General features: G+C 40.8%; 2 protein-coding genes across 2 annotated transcripts; both read right to left on the bottom strand.

Annotated features, from left to right (window-relative positions):
• Positions 1 to 32: 32 nt before the first annotated feature.
• On the bottom strand, positions 33 to 5569 carry LOC140853392 (probable nucleoredoxin 1-2). Its single transcript, XM_073248010.1, has 4 exons — positions 5375 to 5569; positions 2291 to 2773; positions 1676 to 2164; positions 33 to 687 (listed from the first exon to the last, which is right to left on the bottom strand). Exons 1-4 carry the CDS (start codon positions 5489 to 5491, stop codon positions 217 to 219), a joined length of 1560 nt encoding a protein of 519 aa, XP_073104111.1. The 5' UTR covers positions 5492 to 5569; the 3' UTR covers positions 33 to 216.
• A 3011-nt stretch (positions 5570 to 8580) lies between these two features.
• LOC109506533 (probable nucleoredoxin 1-2) lies at positions 8581 to 13660 on the bottom strand. Its single transcript, XM_073248011.1, has 2 exons — positions 13492 to 13660; positions 8581 to 9235 (listed from the first exon to the last, which is right to left on the bottom strand). The coding sequence occupies exons 1-2, from the start codon at positions 13606 to 13608 to the stop codon at positions 8765 to 8767; spliced, it is 588 nt and encodes a 195-aa protein (XP_073104112.1). The 5' UTR covers positions 13609 to 13660; the 3' UTR covers positions 8581 to 8764.

The following is a 13660-nucleotide window of genomic DNA, read 5'->3' as shown; positions in this document are numbered from 1 at the left end:
AGTAATAGAGCCAAGGTCCAACCAAACTGCAATTTTCATATGATCATTGTCTTCTTATTCCACTGAAAACACTGCAAACATACGAAGTTGGTCCCTGCGTGACTTGGTTACAAATTCCTCACATTAAATCCCAAATAAAAGACACCTAGCACACACAATGCAAGTAGAAGGAAGCCAAAGCATGGCCATCTTACTTCATCACAAACATCAGCAGCTCTAGGCTTTGCGGCAAACATCCCCATCACATACGTATCCTTCCTTGGTCTCTTCCTGCTCTTCACCAGTTTTCTCCTTGTTCTCCACTAACTCCTTGATCCTCTCCTCTGTGAACGGATAGGCATCAGCTCCATGGATCAACAAGAGGAGTTTCGCATCCGTAGTGACTGTCTTTCCAGTAGGTCCAATGGCAACAAGAGAAGGGATTCCGCGTATTTTGAAAAGGCGGTTCAATGACTTCTTTCGCACATCCCCGAAGGGGAGTGCCAGCCAAGGCATGCCCGAGAAGAAGTCCTCAAAAGAATTTTGGTCTTCATCATCGGAGATGAAGACCACCTCAAAGGCGCTGTCCTTGTCCTTGATCTTCTTGTATTCCTCTATGAGTTTAGGTAGGAAGGCGCGGCAGGGGCCGCACCACCGTGCTGAGAAGTAGAGGAGAATTGTCTTCCCATTGAGCTCCGATACTGGAACCTGTGAAAAGAAATGGGTCAAATATGAATCGGCAGTGTTCATTGTACATGAAATCCTCATCAGTGCAAAGTTGGCTACTGAACAAATTTCAAATTCTATTGCCTAATGGCTGCATGAACAAGGATACTCAAGCTATACCAAGATCAATTAATGAATAGCATTTCTCAAATTTAAACAATATAGTTAATACTAGCCTGCGATCCTTTAGCGTAAGGTTGGCAAAAGAACAAATTACTAGCACGTATTTTGCTAGAGCTTGGCTCTCACTTTGTCAAGAAACGAACAAAGCTAGAGCTAGGTTTAGCTTGTTCAAGCCTGGACGAATCAACACAAAATACTCATAAACAGAACATACAATTATGTTTTATAAATTAATATAGATTTTGTAGAATAGAATGTACAAAATTTATAAAATAAAGATATAGGGATTATTCTAGCTGCCACATTATATAAATGAAAGCCTCAAACAATATTAAACTCTCACCAAATTTCTTAAACAAATTGTTTATGAGCAACTCAAGCTTGGCTCGAGATTAAATGAGCTAGATCAAGCTCAACGCGAATATAAAACAAGCCAAACTAGAGCCAGGCTTCGCTTGGCTTGTTTCACCCCATTTCTTTTTTTTTCTTTTCACCCCTATTTCTGAATGTAGAGTATTTCTCGAAAATTTTCAAGATGGGAATGATAGGATGCTGTTTGAAACTACAAGGATATAGCTCTTATGAGAAGAATCATGGTCAAAAAGGACATAATAGGTCATCGTAGAAAATTAGAATAATGCATTTTGGTTAAGGTTGTGGCATATTTTGCCATTCATTTATTTGAATGGATTCATGCAACCTCTGGCTCACACAATCTCAAGTTAACTTTTCTTTACCACCTTTGGGCAGGTAAGAAAGAATCAAACCTATATCAATATGAATTTCAATAAGAAGATGAGAACTAACCCAAGCTATTAATTGCATGCTCATTGAATAAAATCTTTACCTTGACACCATCCTTGCCAATGACAAAATCTATCTCCCCAGAAACCAGAAGGGACTCCAGTGTCTGTGCTTCCAATTTTGCTTTTGCTTTCTCTGCAAGCAGATCCAGTTTGTCCTGAGAAAACGGGAATCCCTCCCACGCTTCCTCCCCGTGCTCTTCCACAAGCTCAGCAATATTTGTATGCAAAGTCTTCCCGTCAGGGCCAAGAACAACCAAAGTTGGTGGTGTCTCGAATTCGAAGTAGTGAACAAGCCTCTCGCGGCTCTTGTCCTCGAAAGGGATAGCAAGCCATGGCATGCTCGCAAAGCCTTCTTTGAATGATGACTCTTCATCATCCAAGGACACCAACACAACTTCAAAGCTCTCTCCCCTTTCCTTCAGAGTTTTATATATTTTTGCAAGCACCACTGTGAACTCGTCGCATGGGTCGAAACCATTAACTGTGAAGTACAGGCATACTATCTTTCCTTCAAGCTCTGACACAGATACCTGTTGGTAAATTGATATAATTAAGAGAACAAAAATAAAATTAAAAAAAAAAAAAAACCGTGCACTAACGGTTACCAGCTGCAATAAAGTTATATAACAAAACCACAGTAAAAAGATGGAGATAACCTTATTTCCATTGTTCGAAATCAAGTAGTCGCGGGATGGCGAAACCAGCACGGTCTGAAGAGTTTGCTCCCTTTTAGCAGCCTCTTCGTCCTCCTTCAGCTTGTTGATCTTCTCAAGAGTGAAGGGATACGCCCCAGAACCGTAGTCTCTCACGGCCTCGACACCCTCTTCATTAACTACCTCCCCTCTTGCATCAAGGATGACAAGGTGGGGTATGCCCCTCAACTTAAAAAGCTTTTTAAGTTGATCGCGGGCCTTAGAGTCAGAGAATGGAATGGCTAGCCATGGCATCTTTGAGAAGTAACCATTAAATGAATCCTCATCCCTGTCACCTGACACGAAGACAACCTCAAGGCCCTTCCCCTCTGAGGAGAGCTCACCATAGGTTTCAATCAGCTGTGGGGTGAAGCGCCTACAAGGTCGGCACCAAGAGGCTGAGAAGTAGAGACCGATAGTTTTCCCTTCAAGATTTGCGATCTTCACCTGAAGAATTCAACTCCAAATTTCTTACCATATTAGAAGAACAATTTCTAGAAAGATAGCAGTAGCAAATAAAACACTCAATAATTATCTGAACTTAAAAGTTTTTTTGCAAGTGCCTGTGGATTCGTAGTTAATGTACACTTCGTGGAGGTATAGCATGGCGTTGTATCTTAAGCATTTAGTGTTACTTATGTCAATTAGACAACTTCAAATATAACCAAGTAAAATGCTTGCTGGAATTATGTGTTTTTCATGGTTTGTCGGATTATCACATTATCACATCGTCATGAGAAAAAAAAAAAAAAAAAAAGACAGGAAATAGAATTAGATCCTAATTTTTTTTTTTTTTTGAAGATAAAGAATGTGATAACCCGGTCCGATGGGCCAAAAGCCCACTAAGCCCATTAAAAAAAAAAAAAAAACAGGGAGGAAGACTCCCGATCGGAGTCTTCCTCTCCCCCGGTTTCGATCAGGAATCAGAGTCCTAGGACCATTAAAAGACCCTAGGACGAGCTCTATAAGAACCCCCCTCCTCTCCTCTAAGAGTAGACCCATCAGTCACTGACGATCGCCGGAGTTTCTCTCCGATTTTCCCGATTGAAGCCGCGGCCCCTCGACTCGTGCTCGCCGCGATTTCACGCCGGTGGGGGTCATCGGAGGCTGTGGTAAGGCCTCCTTCCTTTTCCTCTCTTCTCTCCCTTCTTTCCCGTGCCTGTGGGCACGATTGCCGGTAATAGGTGTCGCCGGATTTTGTCGGAAAAGAAAATCCCTATTCGGCCTCTTCTTTTCCGTGATTTTCCGACATCGACGGTCACCACCAACCGCCGGCCTTGACCCCTCCAAATTCGAAAAGCTCTCCCCTCGCCGCCGACCACCGTCGTGATCGGGGGTGGCTACGAACAGTCGATCAAAGGGTACGGGGACCTCTAGGTCCCTTGTTTCGGCCAAAGAAGGCCATGGGAAGAAAAGGAAAAAAGAAAAGAAAAGGAAAAAAAAGAAAAGAAAAGGAAAAAGAAAAGAAAAGAAAAAGAGAAAAGAAAAAAAATAAAAATATATATTTATATAATAATAATAATAATAATAATAATAAAGAAAAAAAATATATATATTTATATAATAATAATAATAATAATAATAATAATAATAATAATAATAATAATAATAATAATAAAACACATGAAAGAAAGTTTCTCTCATCCCTCTTTAAAGTCTTTCTCTCTCTAGAATTGGACTCTTTCTCTCTCTACTTTCTCTCTCTAAAAATTTTCTCTCTCTAAGAAGTCCTATGAATCCCCTATTAGGCCACCTTCTCCACTCCTACGGACCTATGACCTTAAATCGGTTTAAAGTCGAAGGGAGAGATTTATTAGATTGATCATCATATCGGTCATTTCTTTATATTATGAAATTTTATTAAATATATGAAATAAAATTTATTGATGATTTAATATTTTAAATAGGACTGTCCGATTCTTTTAAGAAAGATTAAAAGGTCCAAGACGATCGAGGTAAGTAGATCGTATGCTCCTTATTTATTTTTTTAAATGATCATGTTTTTATGCAAAAAATTGCTATTGATGAAATCATAATTTTTTATAAAATAAGGATCGGCATATGTGATATGAAAAAATATGTTTTATTATAAGCATTGATTTCATGAATATGTCTTATGAAAATAGTATGATTATGAAGCATGAATTTCATTATTTTTCCATCTATGTATATGTATGCTTTAAAAATATAATGATTTCAAAGGCTCTCAGATAGCTATGAATGAATCTCTTCGGGAAGGTCGACATCCGAAGCTAACATCCATATGAAATATGGCCCTGCCAGCGGGTATAAAATTGGCACATGAATTAAGAACTCTATCGATCAAGAAACATAACCCTGTCACGGGTATAATAATGACCTTAGCATAAATGTCTGTGAGCAATGTTTTGAAACATGACATGAATACATGATGAAAATGATTTACGATTCATAATTGTGAAATATATATGATTTATGCATGCATGATGAGCTTATAACTTGTTTATTATATACTCTATGAAATGTTTATTTTTACAATAATTATTATTTGTTAAATGATGTATTATCATAGAAAACTTGTGCTTGATCTGGTTAGGAAGCGGAAGTCTACTTACTGAGCTGGTGTAGCTCATATTCTTTTTGTTTTCTTTTTCATGTACAGAGAAATAAGACTAGGACTGATGGAAAGAGAATCTAGGCTTGAGGATCAGCAAAGCAAGCTTAAAAATTTTACATTACGAATTCAGTTTATGTTTATGGATTGTAGTCATTATGAATTTTAAGACTTGAATTATTTCATCTTTGGATTTAGATGCTCTGAATCAATTTTGGTTTAATTAAATATTTGAATTAAACTTTATTATTACATTTATTTGTGATACACTTGTTATTATATTTAAGAAGATGAATTTTGGCTTCGTGTTATCGTGGGTCCATCCGTCGATAGCATGATTGTGTTATGTCTCGGATTTGGAGCGTAACAAAGAATTGAATCCTAAATCAACCTTTTGAAAGAAATTTTTTGAAGAATTTAAAATATCTAATCCTAAATCGATATTGTCTGAGTACCTGATCACCATTGTTATGGATAAGGAAATCCCTCTCATCGCCGGCAAGAATCGACTTGAGATCGTGGCACTCGCCGCCATCACTGGCGCCGTTGTCCTCACCTCCAACTGCTGCCATTCTCTTCCACCCAATGTACTTCCGCTCTCTCTCTTTCTCTCAATCGCGTCTTAGACGATGAAAGTTAAGCTTAGAGGGATTCATTATATAAACGGACGGGATTCGTCGTTTAGCTCCCCATTATCTTGCTTCCGAGGAAAGAAACACCCACCCGAAGGTAAAATACTCCTTCGGTTCACTCTGTTTAATCTAACGAGGACGCGTGGCGATTTTAAAATGGTTTCTAGACTATTCCAAGTGGTTGCTATTCGTTAGTTAATACTATCCTGCGAAGGAAGAGAACAAACTAGATAAGGGAATGCATGGCGTCTTGACTTCTGTTGACTTGTGTGAAGGACACAACCGTCATGGCGTGGATAAAACTTTTATGACGTGAAAGGCCTTGAAAGCCCGTCTCCATGTCCACCGGTCCAAGGCAACCATCAAGAAACACCCACCCGAAGGTAAAATACTCCTTCGGTTCACTCTGTTTAATCTAAAGAGGATGCGTGGCGATTTTAAAATGGTTTCTAGACTATTCCAAGTGGTTGCTATTCGTTAGTTAATACTATCCTGCGAAGGAAGAGAACAAACTGGATAAGGGAATGCATGGCGTCTTGACTTCTGTTGGCTTGTGTGAAGGACCACCGTCATGGCGTGGATAAAACTTTTATGACGGGGTAGGCCTTGAATGCTCGTCTCCAAATGTCCACCGGTCACATGGGCAAAAATCAAGATAGTATTTGTTTACTTTTAATTATAGATGGATGGCTGTGGTTCCTCCTTAGGCCAAGAATTAATATGGACAAATCTTGATAGTATTTGGATATTCATTTCTCTATCCAAAACTCTTAGCAAACTGCGGGTATGGATTTCCTCGTACTACTATACTAGTTGCTTAAGTTTTCAACAGAAATTTACTTTTTGGCTTCTGCCGTATAAACGGTCCCTACATTTGCATAGCTGGAACTTAATTCCAAATATTATATGACTGTTGGTCTTTGTGTGATTGGTGACAGACAAAACGGATGACAGCCAAGCTAGATGTCTACAGGAAATTTACAAATGCATTAATTGTTGCTGTTGTTGTATCAGTTGGTTGGATTGGTTATGAAGTGATTCTCTTTTAATTTGCATCTTAATAGTCGGTGAACTTATGTCCTAAAGAAACCTATCATGATTGTAGATCTATACTGATTTTTTAAATTTTAGTGCAAGCTACGGCGATGCTGAATTTTCTTGATTAAAATTAATTTTCTGCTCTTCCTGTCTGTCCAACAACATTATCTAATACCTAGTAACAGTGATTACAAAAATTTGGTGTTGAAGACACTTCAAAAATAACCAAACCTTGCTCCCTTCCTTTTCCTGTTTCCTTGTCATTTTAAATGTAGTGTAAATATAGTCATTACTTTCATCAAAACTAGGAATTATTTATTTATTTATTTATTTATTTTCACTTTCAAGGTTGTGACTCTAAAAAAGCCAATTTTTTTGTCATATCTGAACCTGCATGCTTGTTCTGAATTGCATCATTTTCCCACATTCTTGAGAACTATAATATCTTCACACCTGTTATTGTAGAAGTTCCCATCTTTAAAATTTCTCCTGATAATTAATTTCTGACATATTTTATATCTTAAGCAACTAAGGAGAAAGTTCATATCTCCATGCAGATATATTTCAAGTCAACTGATGTGTACAATGAGCGGTGGCAGAATGCGTGGATCATTCCTGCCTTGTGGCAGTTCCTCTCCTTCTCTCTTCTGTGTGTCATCTGTGCTCTTTGGGCACCCTCTCAGAACTCAATGAGGTAGAACTTCAATCCTTTAGATTTCATTTCTTTGCATGTTCAGTTTTCTTTCTGCATTCCATGTCGGTCCACACAATATGTCCAAATACCTAAATCTCATAGGCTTTTCTGTTAGAAACGACTGACCCTTTCCATTATTTCATTAGTTGTTTTGGCATCATACATATATGACAAGCACTGTTGTTATCGGTTGGTTTTGCTGTATGTGCTTGAAAGCTATAGGCTATTTAAATGAGCTACTAGGCAGCATGTCTGAATGAAAATAAAAGAAGATTCTTGAGTTGAACAATGCATTGTATGTATGTTATGACAATATTTGCAATCAGATATGCCTATTCTGATGATGGAAGTGAGGAGTTCGACCGAGAGGATGTCCTTTCACTAATTAAGCCAGGACCATTTACTTCCAAAGAAAGCTGGAGCTTTTCTGTGTCACCTGATGCCAAAATGCCTCTGGGAGTCAATACTGCCACATCACAAAACGGAGAAACTGAAGAAGACAAAAGGGAGTAGCAAAGACTTGTTCGTTCTGACTTGCATTTTCTGCAGCCTAAACAGGTCCTAGCCATCCATCAGCAAGTGCCAAAATTGATGACATGTTGTGTTTGATCTTTCAGAGGGAAAACAGAGTCTGCTGATTTTAGTTATTGAAGGAATTACCGCATGACGATATAAGCATCGGTTGTGTCTTCTTTTCCAATCTCTTTTCTATTTTATCCTTCTCCCTTTGATCGTACAACAATCTCATAAGTGAGCCATATGAAGTCGTGCGGCTCATTTCGAGGAATGAATTTATACCACAGCAACAGATAGACTTAATGTGTTTCGCTTGCTATGGTATTTGACATTGTGCTTATGGATGAATATGGCATCATAGCTTGTTTTGTCAAGTTCATCTAGCTGGTGCTGTTTTTGAAAAGTTTTTGATCAAATAGAAAATTCAAAGATTTTATGGTTGTGTCCGTTCCTCGACATAAATATTACTTTGCATGCGTAATATATGATGCAGAAGGTGTTTTTTACTCCCTGAAGTATAGGCAGTAAACTAATGAGCCAGTTGAAGTTTAAACAAGAGGCTACTGCATCATCTGAGTTAAAAAGAGAGCTTACAGCCTCCTCACCTTAAATACTAATTAGGTTCGATAATACTTTATTGGTGGATTGCACGTCGCTAGTAGGAATTGAACTTGCTTCATATTTCACAATCAAGGACAATCCTCAGATTCCCCAGCCATGAAAAAGATCTACAAAAGATAGAATTACCCAGTAATAGAGCCAAGGTCCAACCAAACTGCAATTTTCATATAATCATTGTCTTCTTATTCCACTGAAAACACTGCAAACATACGAAGTTGGTCCCTGCGTGACTTGGTTACAAATTCCTCACATTAAATTCCAAATAAAAGACACCTAGCACACACAATGCAAGTAGAAGGAAGCCAAAGCATGGCCATCTTACTTCATCACAAACATCAGCAGCTCTAGGCTTTGCGGCAAACATCCCCATCACATACGTATCCTTCCTTGGTTTCTTCCTGCTCTTCACCAGTTTTCTCCTTGTTCTCCACCAACTCCTTGATCCTCTCCTCTGTGAACGGATAGGCATCAGCTCCATGGATCAACAAGAGGAGTTTCGCATCCGTAGTGACTGTCTTTCCAGTAGGTCCAATGGCAACAAGAGAAGGGATTCCGCGTATTTTGAAAAGGCGGCTCAATGACTTCTTTCGCACATCCCCGAAGGGGAGTGCCAGCCAAGGCATGCCTGAGAAGAAGTCCTCAAAAGAATTCTGGTCTTCATCACTGGAGATGAAGACCACCTCAAAGGCGCTGTCCTTGTCCTTGATCTTCTTGTATTCCTCTATGAGTTTAGGTAGGAAGGCGCGGCAGGGGCCGCACCACTGTGCTGAGAAGTAGAGGAGAATATTCTTCCCAATGAGCTCCGACACTGGAACCTGTGACAAAAAAAGGTGTCAAATATGAATTGGTAGTGCTCCTGGTAAAAGAAATCCTCATCAATGCAAAGTTGGCTACCGAACAAATTTCAAATTCTATTGCCCAATGGCTGCATGAACAAGGATACTCGAGCTATACCAGGATCAATTAATGAATAACATTTGCTCAAATTTTAAAAATATAGTTAATACTATCCCACAATCCTTCAGCGTAAAAGTTGGCAAAAGAACAAATTACTAGCACGTATTTTGCTAGAGTTTGGCTCTCACTTTGTCAAGAAACGAACAAAGCTAGAGCTAGGTTTAGCTTGTTCAAGCTTGGACGAATCAACACAAAATACTCATAAACAGAACATACAATTATGTTTTATAAATTAATATAGATTTTGTAGAATAGAATGTACAAAATTTATAAAATAAAGATATAGGGATTATTCTAGCTACCACATTATATAAATGAAAGCCTCAAACAATATTAAACTCTCACCAAATTTCTTAAACAAATTGTTTATGAGCAACTCAAGTTTGGCTCGAGATTAAATGAGCTGGATCAAGCTCAACGCGAAAATAAAACAAGCCAAACTAGAGCCAGGCTTCGCCTGGCTTGTTTCACCCCATTTCTTTTTTTTTCTTTTCACCCCTATTTCTGAATGTAGAGTATTTCTCGAAAATTTTCAAGATGGGAATGATAGGATGCTGTTTGAAACTACAAGGATATAGCTCTTATGAGAAGAATCATGGTCAAAAAGGACATAATAGCTCATCCTAGAAAATTAGAATAATGCATTTTGGTTAAGGCTGTGGCATATTTTGCCATTCATTTATTTGCATGGATTCATGCAACCTCTGGCTCACACAATCTCAAGTTAACTTTTCTTTACCACCTTTGGGCAGGTAAGAAAGAATCAAACCTATATCAATATGAATATCAATAAGAAGATGAGAACTGTTGGTATATACCGACTCACCCCCATACGCCGACTTATTTTCGGATCGGTTTGACTGACGACCGACGGACGACCCCGACGGACGACTCCGACGGACGATCCCGACGGAAGATTCCGACGGACGATCCCGACGGACGATTCCGACGGACGACTCCGACCGACGACCGACGGACGACTCCGACGAACGACCGACGGACGACCCCGACGGACGACTCCGACGGACGATCCCGACAGACGACTCCGACCGACGCCCGACTCTACCGACTGCATCGACCGATGACTGCCAATAGTAGCTGCCGACATTATCCGACTGAAGGAGTGTCGATCGGGCAGACCCATTCTGTTCCCAACCAGTCGAGCGGTGGAGCCCAAATCACCGACTCACTGTCGGAGGCGGCAGTCGACGTCCGACCTCAGCAAGGCATTATACCGGCCGATGGTGTCTCCGGATCATCACCCGACGTCCCGACAGCCGAATACCGACGTATGGTCGGCCAACCCGCCCAAGAGCCGTACGATCGCTATGGGCTGTTGTCTTGTCAAGGACATGCTGTGCAGTCATCCTGGGGCATTGTCCTGTCGAGGACATGGGTTCGTTCTGACAACCCGCGGTGATTTGACAGTCCACGGCGATTTGACAACTCCCCAATTATCTGCACCATTAATAGCGAGACCACACCGCGTTCTACTATAAAAAGGAGTAAGGCAACAGTCTTGGTAAGCTCTCTCTGACGCTCCCTCCAGCTCCCAAGCTTACCCGAGCCCTCTTGGACTGGGCCTCTGATTTTCTGCTGTTGCCTAGTCTCTCTCTGACTTGACCGTTGGAGGGTCCCCGTCGGAGGCATCTCCGATCTGTGAGGACTCCTCTTGCAGGTGTGCGACCTCGGCGATCGAGCGACGGAGGATTGGCCGCAACAGATTTGGCACGCCAGGAAGGGGTACGCTCGACAGAGGTAAGATAGCAAGCTCCCTAGAGCTTCAGAGACCTCTCGAGATGACGAAAATCAGAGCTCAGCGATCGAGAGCTACCGGATCGGCGAGGCACTCTTCCCGTCGGGAAGAGCCCTCTCCTTCACCCTCCATGACGGAGCCCAGCTCTCCGCACCCGACGGTGACCATGGAGGCACAGATCGCGGCGATCGTGCGGCAAATGACCGTTCTGACGGATGCGATCAAAAATCTCCAGCAGCAACCGACTCAATTGCCGCGACCGCCGGCAGAACAACCGGTGGCGCATCCCATGCCATCCAGAAGCAGCCGTCGATGCCCACGTCCACTTCTATCTCCTCCTCAAGAGCAGCCGTCTCGCTACTCCCACCGAGAAGGGGGGAGGCAGCCACGGTGTGACGCCCGCCGGTCTCGACGTCCCTCCCCTTCCTAGCTGGAGCGAGCGAGGAGGGAGAAGCGGCTGCGGACGCCGTCCGCCTCACTCTCAAACTCATCGGGAGGATCGACTCCTAGAGTTTCTCAACACCGACGGTTAAACGACTACGAGCGTAGGTTCGAAGAAATCGACCGTCGGCTCGCCCAGCTCCAGGTGGACGGTCAGAAGTCTTCGAACGACGTCGACTTCCAGACCGCCCAACCCCTCTCCCGATTCATACTCGACGAACCGATCCCCAGTCGGTTCAAGATGCCACACGTGGAGCCTTACGATGGCTCCACCGACCCTGTCGATCATCTAGAGAGCTACAAGGCTCTCATGACGATCCAAGGGGCAACCGATGCCCTCCTTTGCATCGGCTTCCCCGCCACACTCCGCAGAGCTGCCAGGGTCTGGTACTCCGACCTCCGCTCGGGAAGTATCCACTCCTTCGGACAGCTCGAACATTCTTTCGTGGCCCATTTCAGCACCAGCCGAAAGCCGCCGCGAATCTCAGACAGTCTTTTCTCCCTCAAGCAGGGAGAAAATGAGACTCTACGATACTTTGTGGCTCGGTTCAATACGGCTATACTTGAGGTTCGGGACCTCAATGAAGACATGGCTATCTCGACCATGAAAAGGAGACTAACGGGATCTCGGTTCACCTATTCCTTGGACAAGACCCTCCCCTGGACGTATGTCAAATTGCTAGAGCGCGCATACAAATATCGGTCATTTCTTTATATTATGAAATTTTATTAAATATATGAAATAAAATTTATTGATGATTTAATATTTTAAATAGGACTGTCCGATTCTTTTAAGAAAGATTAAAAGGTCCAAGACGATCGAGGTAAGTAGATCGTATGCTCCTTATTTATTTTTTTAAATGATCATGTTTTTATGCAAAAAATTGCTATTGATGAAATCATAATTTTTTATAAAATAAGGATCGGCATATGTGATATGAAAAAATATGTTTTATTATAAGCATTGATTTCATGAATATGTCTTATGAAAATAGTATGATTATGAAGCATGAATTTCATTATTTTTCCATCTATGTATATGTATGCTTTAAAAATATAATGATTTCAAAGGCTCTCAGATAGCTATGAATGAATCTCTTCGGGAAGGTCGACATCCGAAGCTAACATCCATATGAAATATGGCCCTGCCAGCGGGTATAAAATTGGCACATGAATTAAGAACTCTATCGATCAAGAAACATAACCCTGTCACGGGTATAATAATGACCTTAGCATAAATGTCTGTGAGCAATGTTTTGAAACATGACATGAATACATGATGAAAATGATTTACGATTCATAATTGTGAAATATATATGATTTATGCATGCATGATGAGCTTATAACTTGTTTATTATATGCTCTATGAAATGTTTATTTTTACAATAATTATTATTTGTTAAATGATGCATTATCATAGAAAACTTATGCTTGATCCGGTAAGGAAGCGGAAGTCTACTTACTGAGCTGGTGTAGCTCATATTCTTTTTATTTTTTTTTTCATGTATAGAGAAATAAGGCTAGGACTGATGGAAAGAGAATCCAGGCTTGGGGATCAGCAAAGCAAGCTTGAAAATTTTGCACTAGAAATTCAGTTTATGTTTATGGATTGTAGTCATTATGAATTTTAAGACTTGGATTATTTCATCTTTAGATTTAGATGCTCTGAACCAATTTTAGTTTAATTAAATATTTGAATTAAACTTTATTATTATATTGATTTATGATATACTTGTTATTATATTTAAGAAATGAATTTTGACTTCGTGTTATCGTGGATCCATCCCTCGGTAGTATGACCGTGTTATGCCTCGGATTTGGAGCGTAACAAAGAATTAGATCCTAAATCAACCTTTTGAAAGAAATTTTTTTGGAGGATTTAAAATATCTAATCCTAAATCGATATTGTCGGAGTACCTGATCACCATTGTTATGGATAAGGAAATCCCTCTCATCGCCGGCAAGAATCGACTTCAGATCGTGGCACTCGCCGCCATCACTGGCGCCGTTGTCCTCACCTCCAACTGCTGCCATTCTCTTCCACCCAATGTACTTCCGCTGTCTCTCTTTCTCTCAATCGCGTCTT

The sequence above is a fragment of the Elaeis guineensis genome, chromosome 13, assembly GCF_000442705.2.
Source record: "Elaeis guineensis isolate ETL-2024a chromosome 13, EG11, whole genome shotgun sequence".
NCBI classification, from domain to species: Eukaryota; Viridiplantae; Streptophyta; class Magnoliopsida; order Arecales; family Arecaceae; genus Elaeis; species Elaeis guineensis.
The sequence above is the reverse complement of the archived record's forward strand: the minus strand, read 5'-3'. Positions and strand labels throughout refer to the sequence as shown.

Excerpts from the sequence above, each read along its gene's own strand:
- LOC109506533 (XM_073248011.1), bottom strand. The coding sequence starts at position 13,608 with ATGGCAGCAGTTGGAGGTGAGGACAACGGCGCCAGTGATGGCGGCGAG. Across the intron at positions 9,236-13,491 it reads TCCATAACAATGGTGATCAG|GTTCCAGTGTCGGAGCTCAT; the intron begins GTACTCCGACAA and ends TTTTTGTCACAG.
- LOC140853392 (XM_073248010.1), bottom strand. The coding sequence starts at position 5,491 with ATGGCAGCAGTTGGAGGTGAGGACAACGGCGCCAGTGATGGCGGCGAG. Across the intron at positions 2,774-5,374 it reads TCCATAACAATGGTGATCAG|GTGAAGATCGCAAATCTTGA; the intron begins GTACTCAGACAA and ends TGAATTCTTCAG. Across the intron at positions 2,165-2,290 it reads TTTCGAACAATGGAAATAAG|GTATCTGTGTCAGAGCTTGA; the intron begins GTTATCTCCATC and ends ATTTACCAACAG.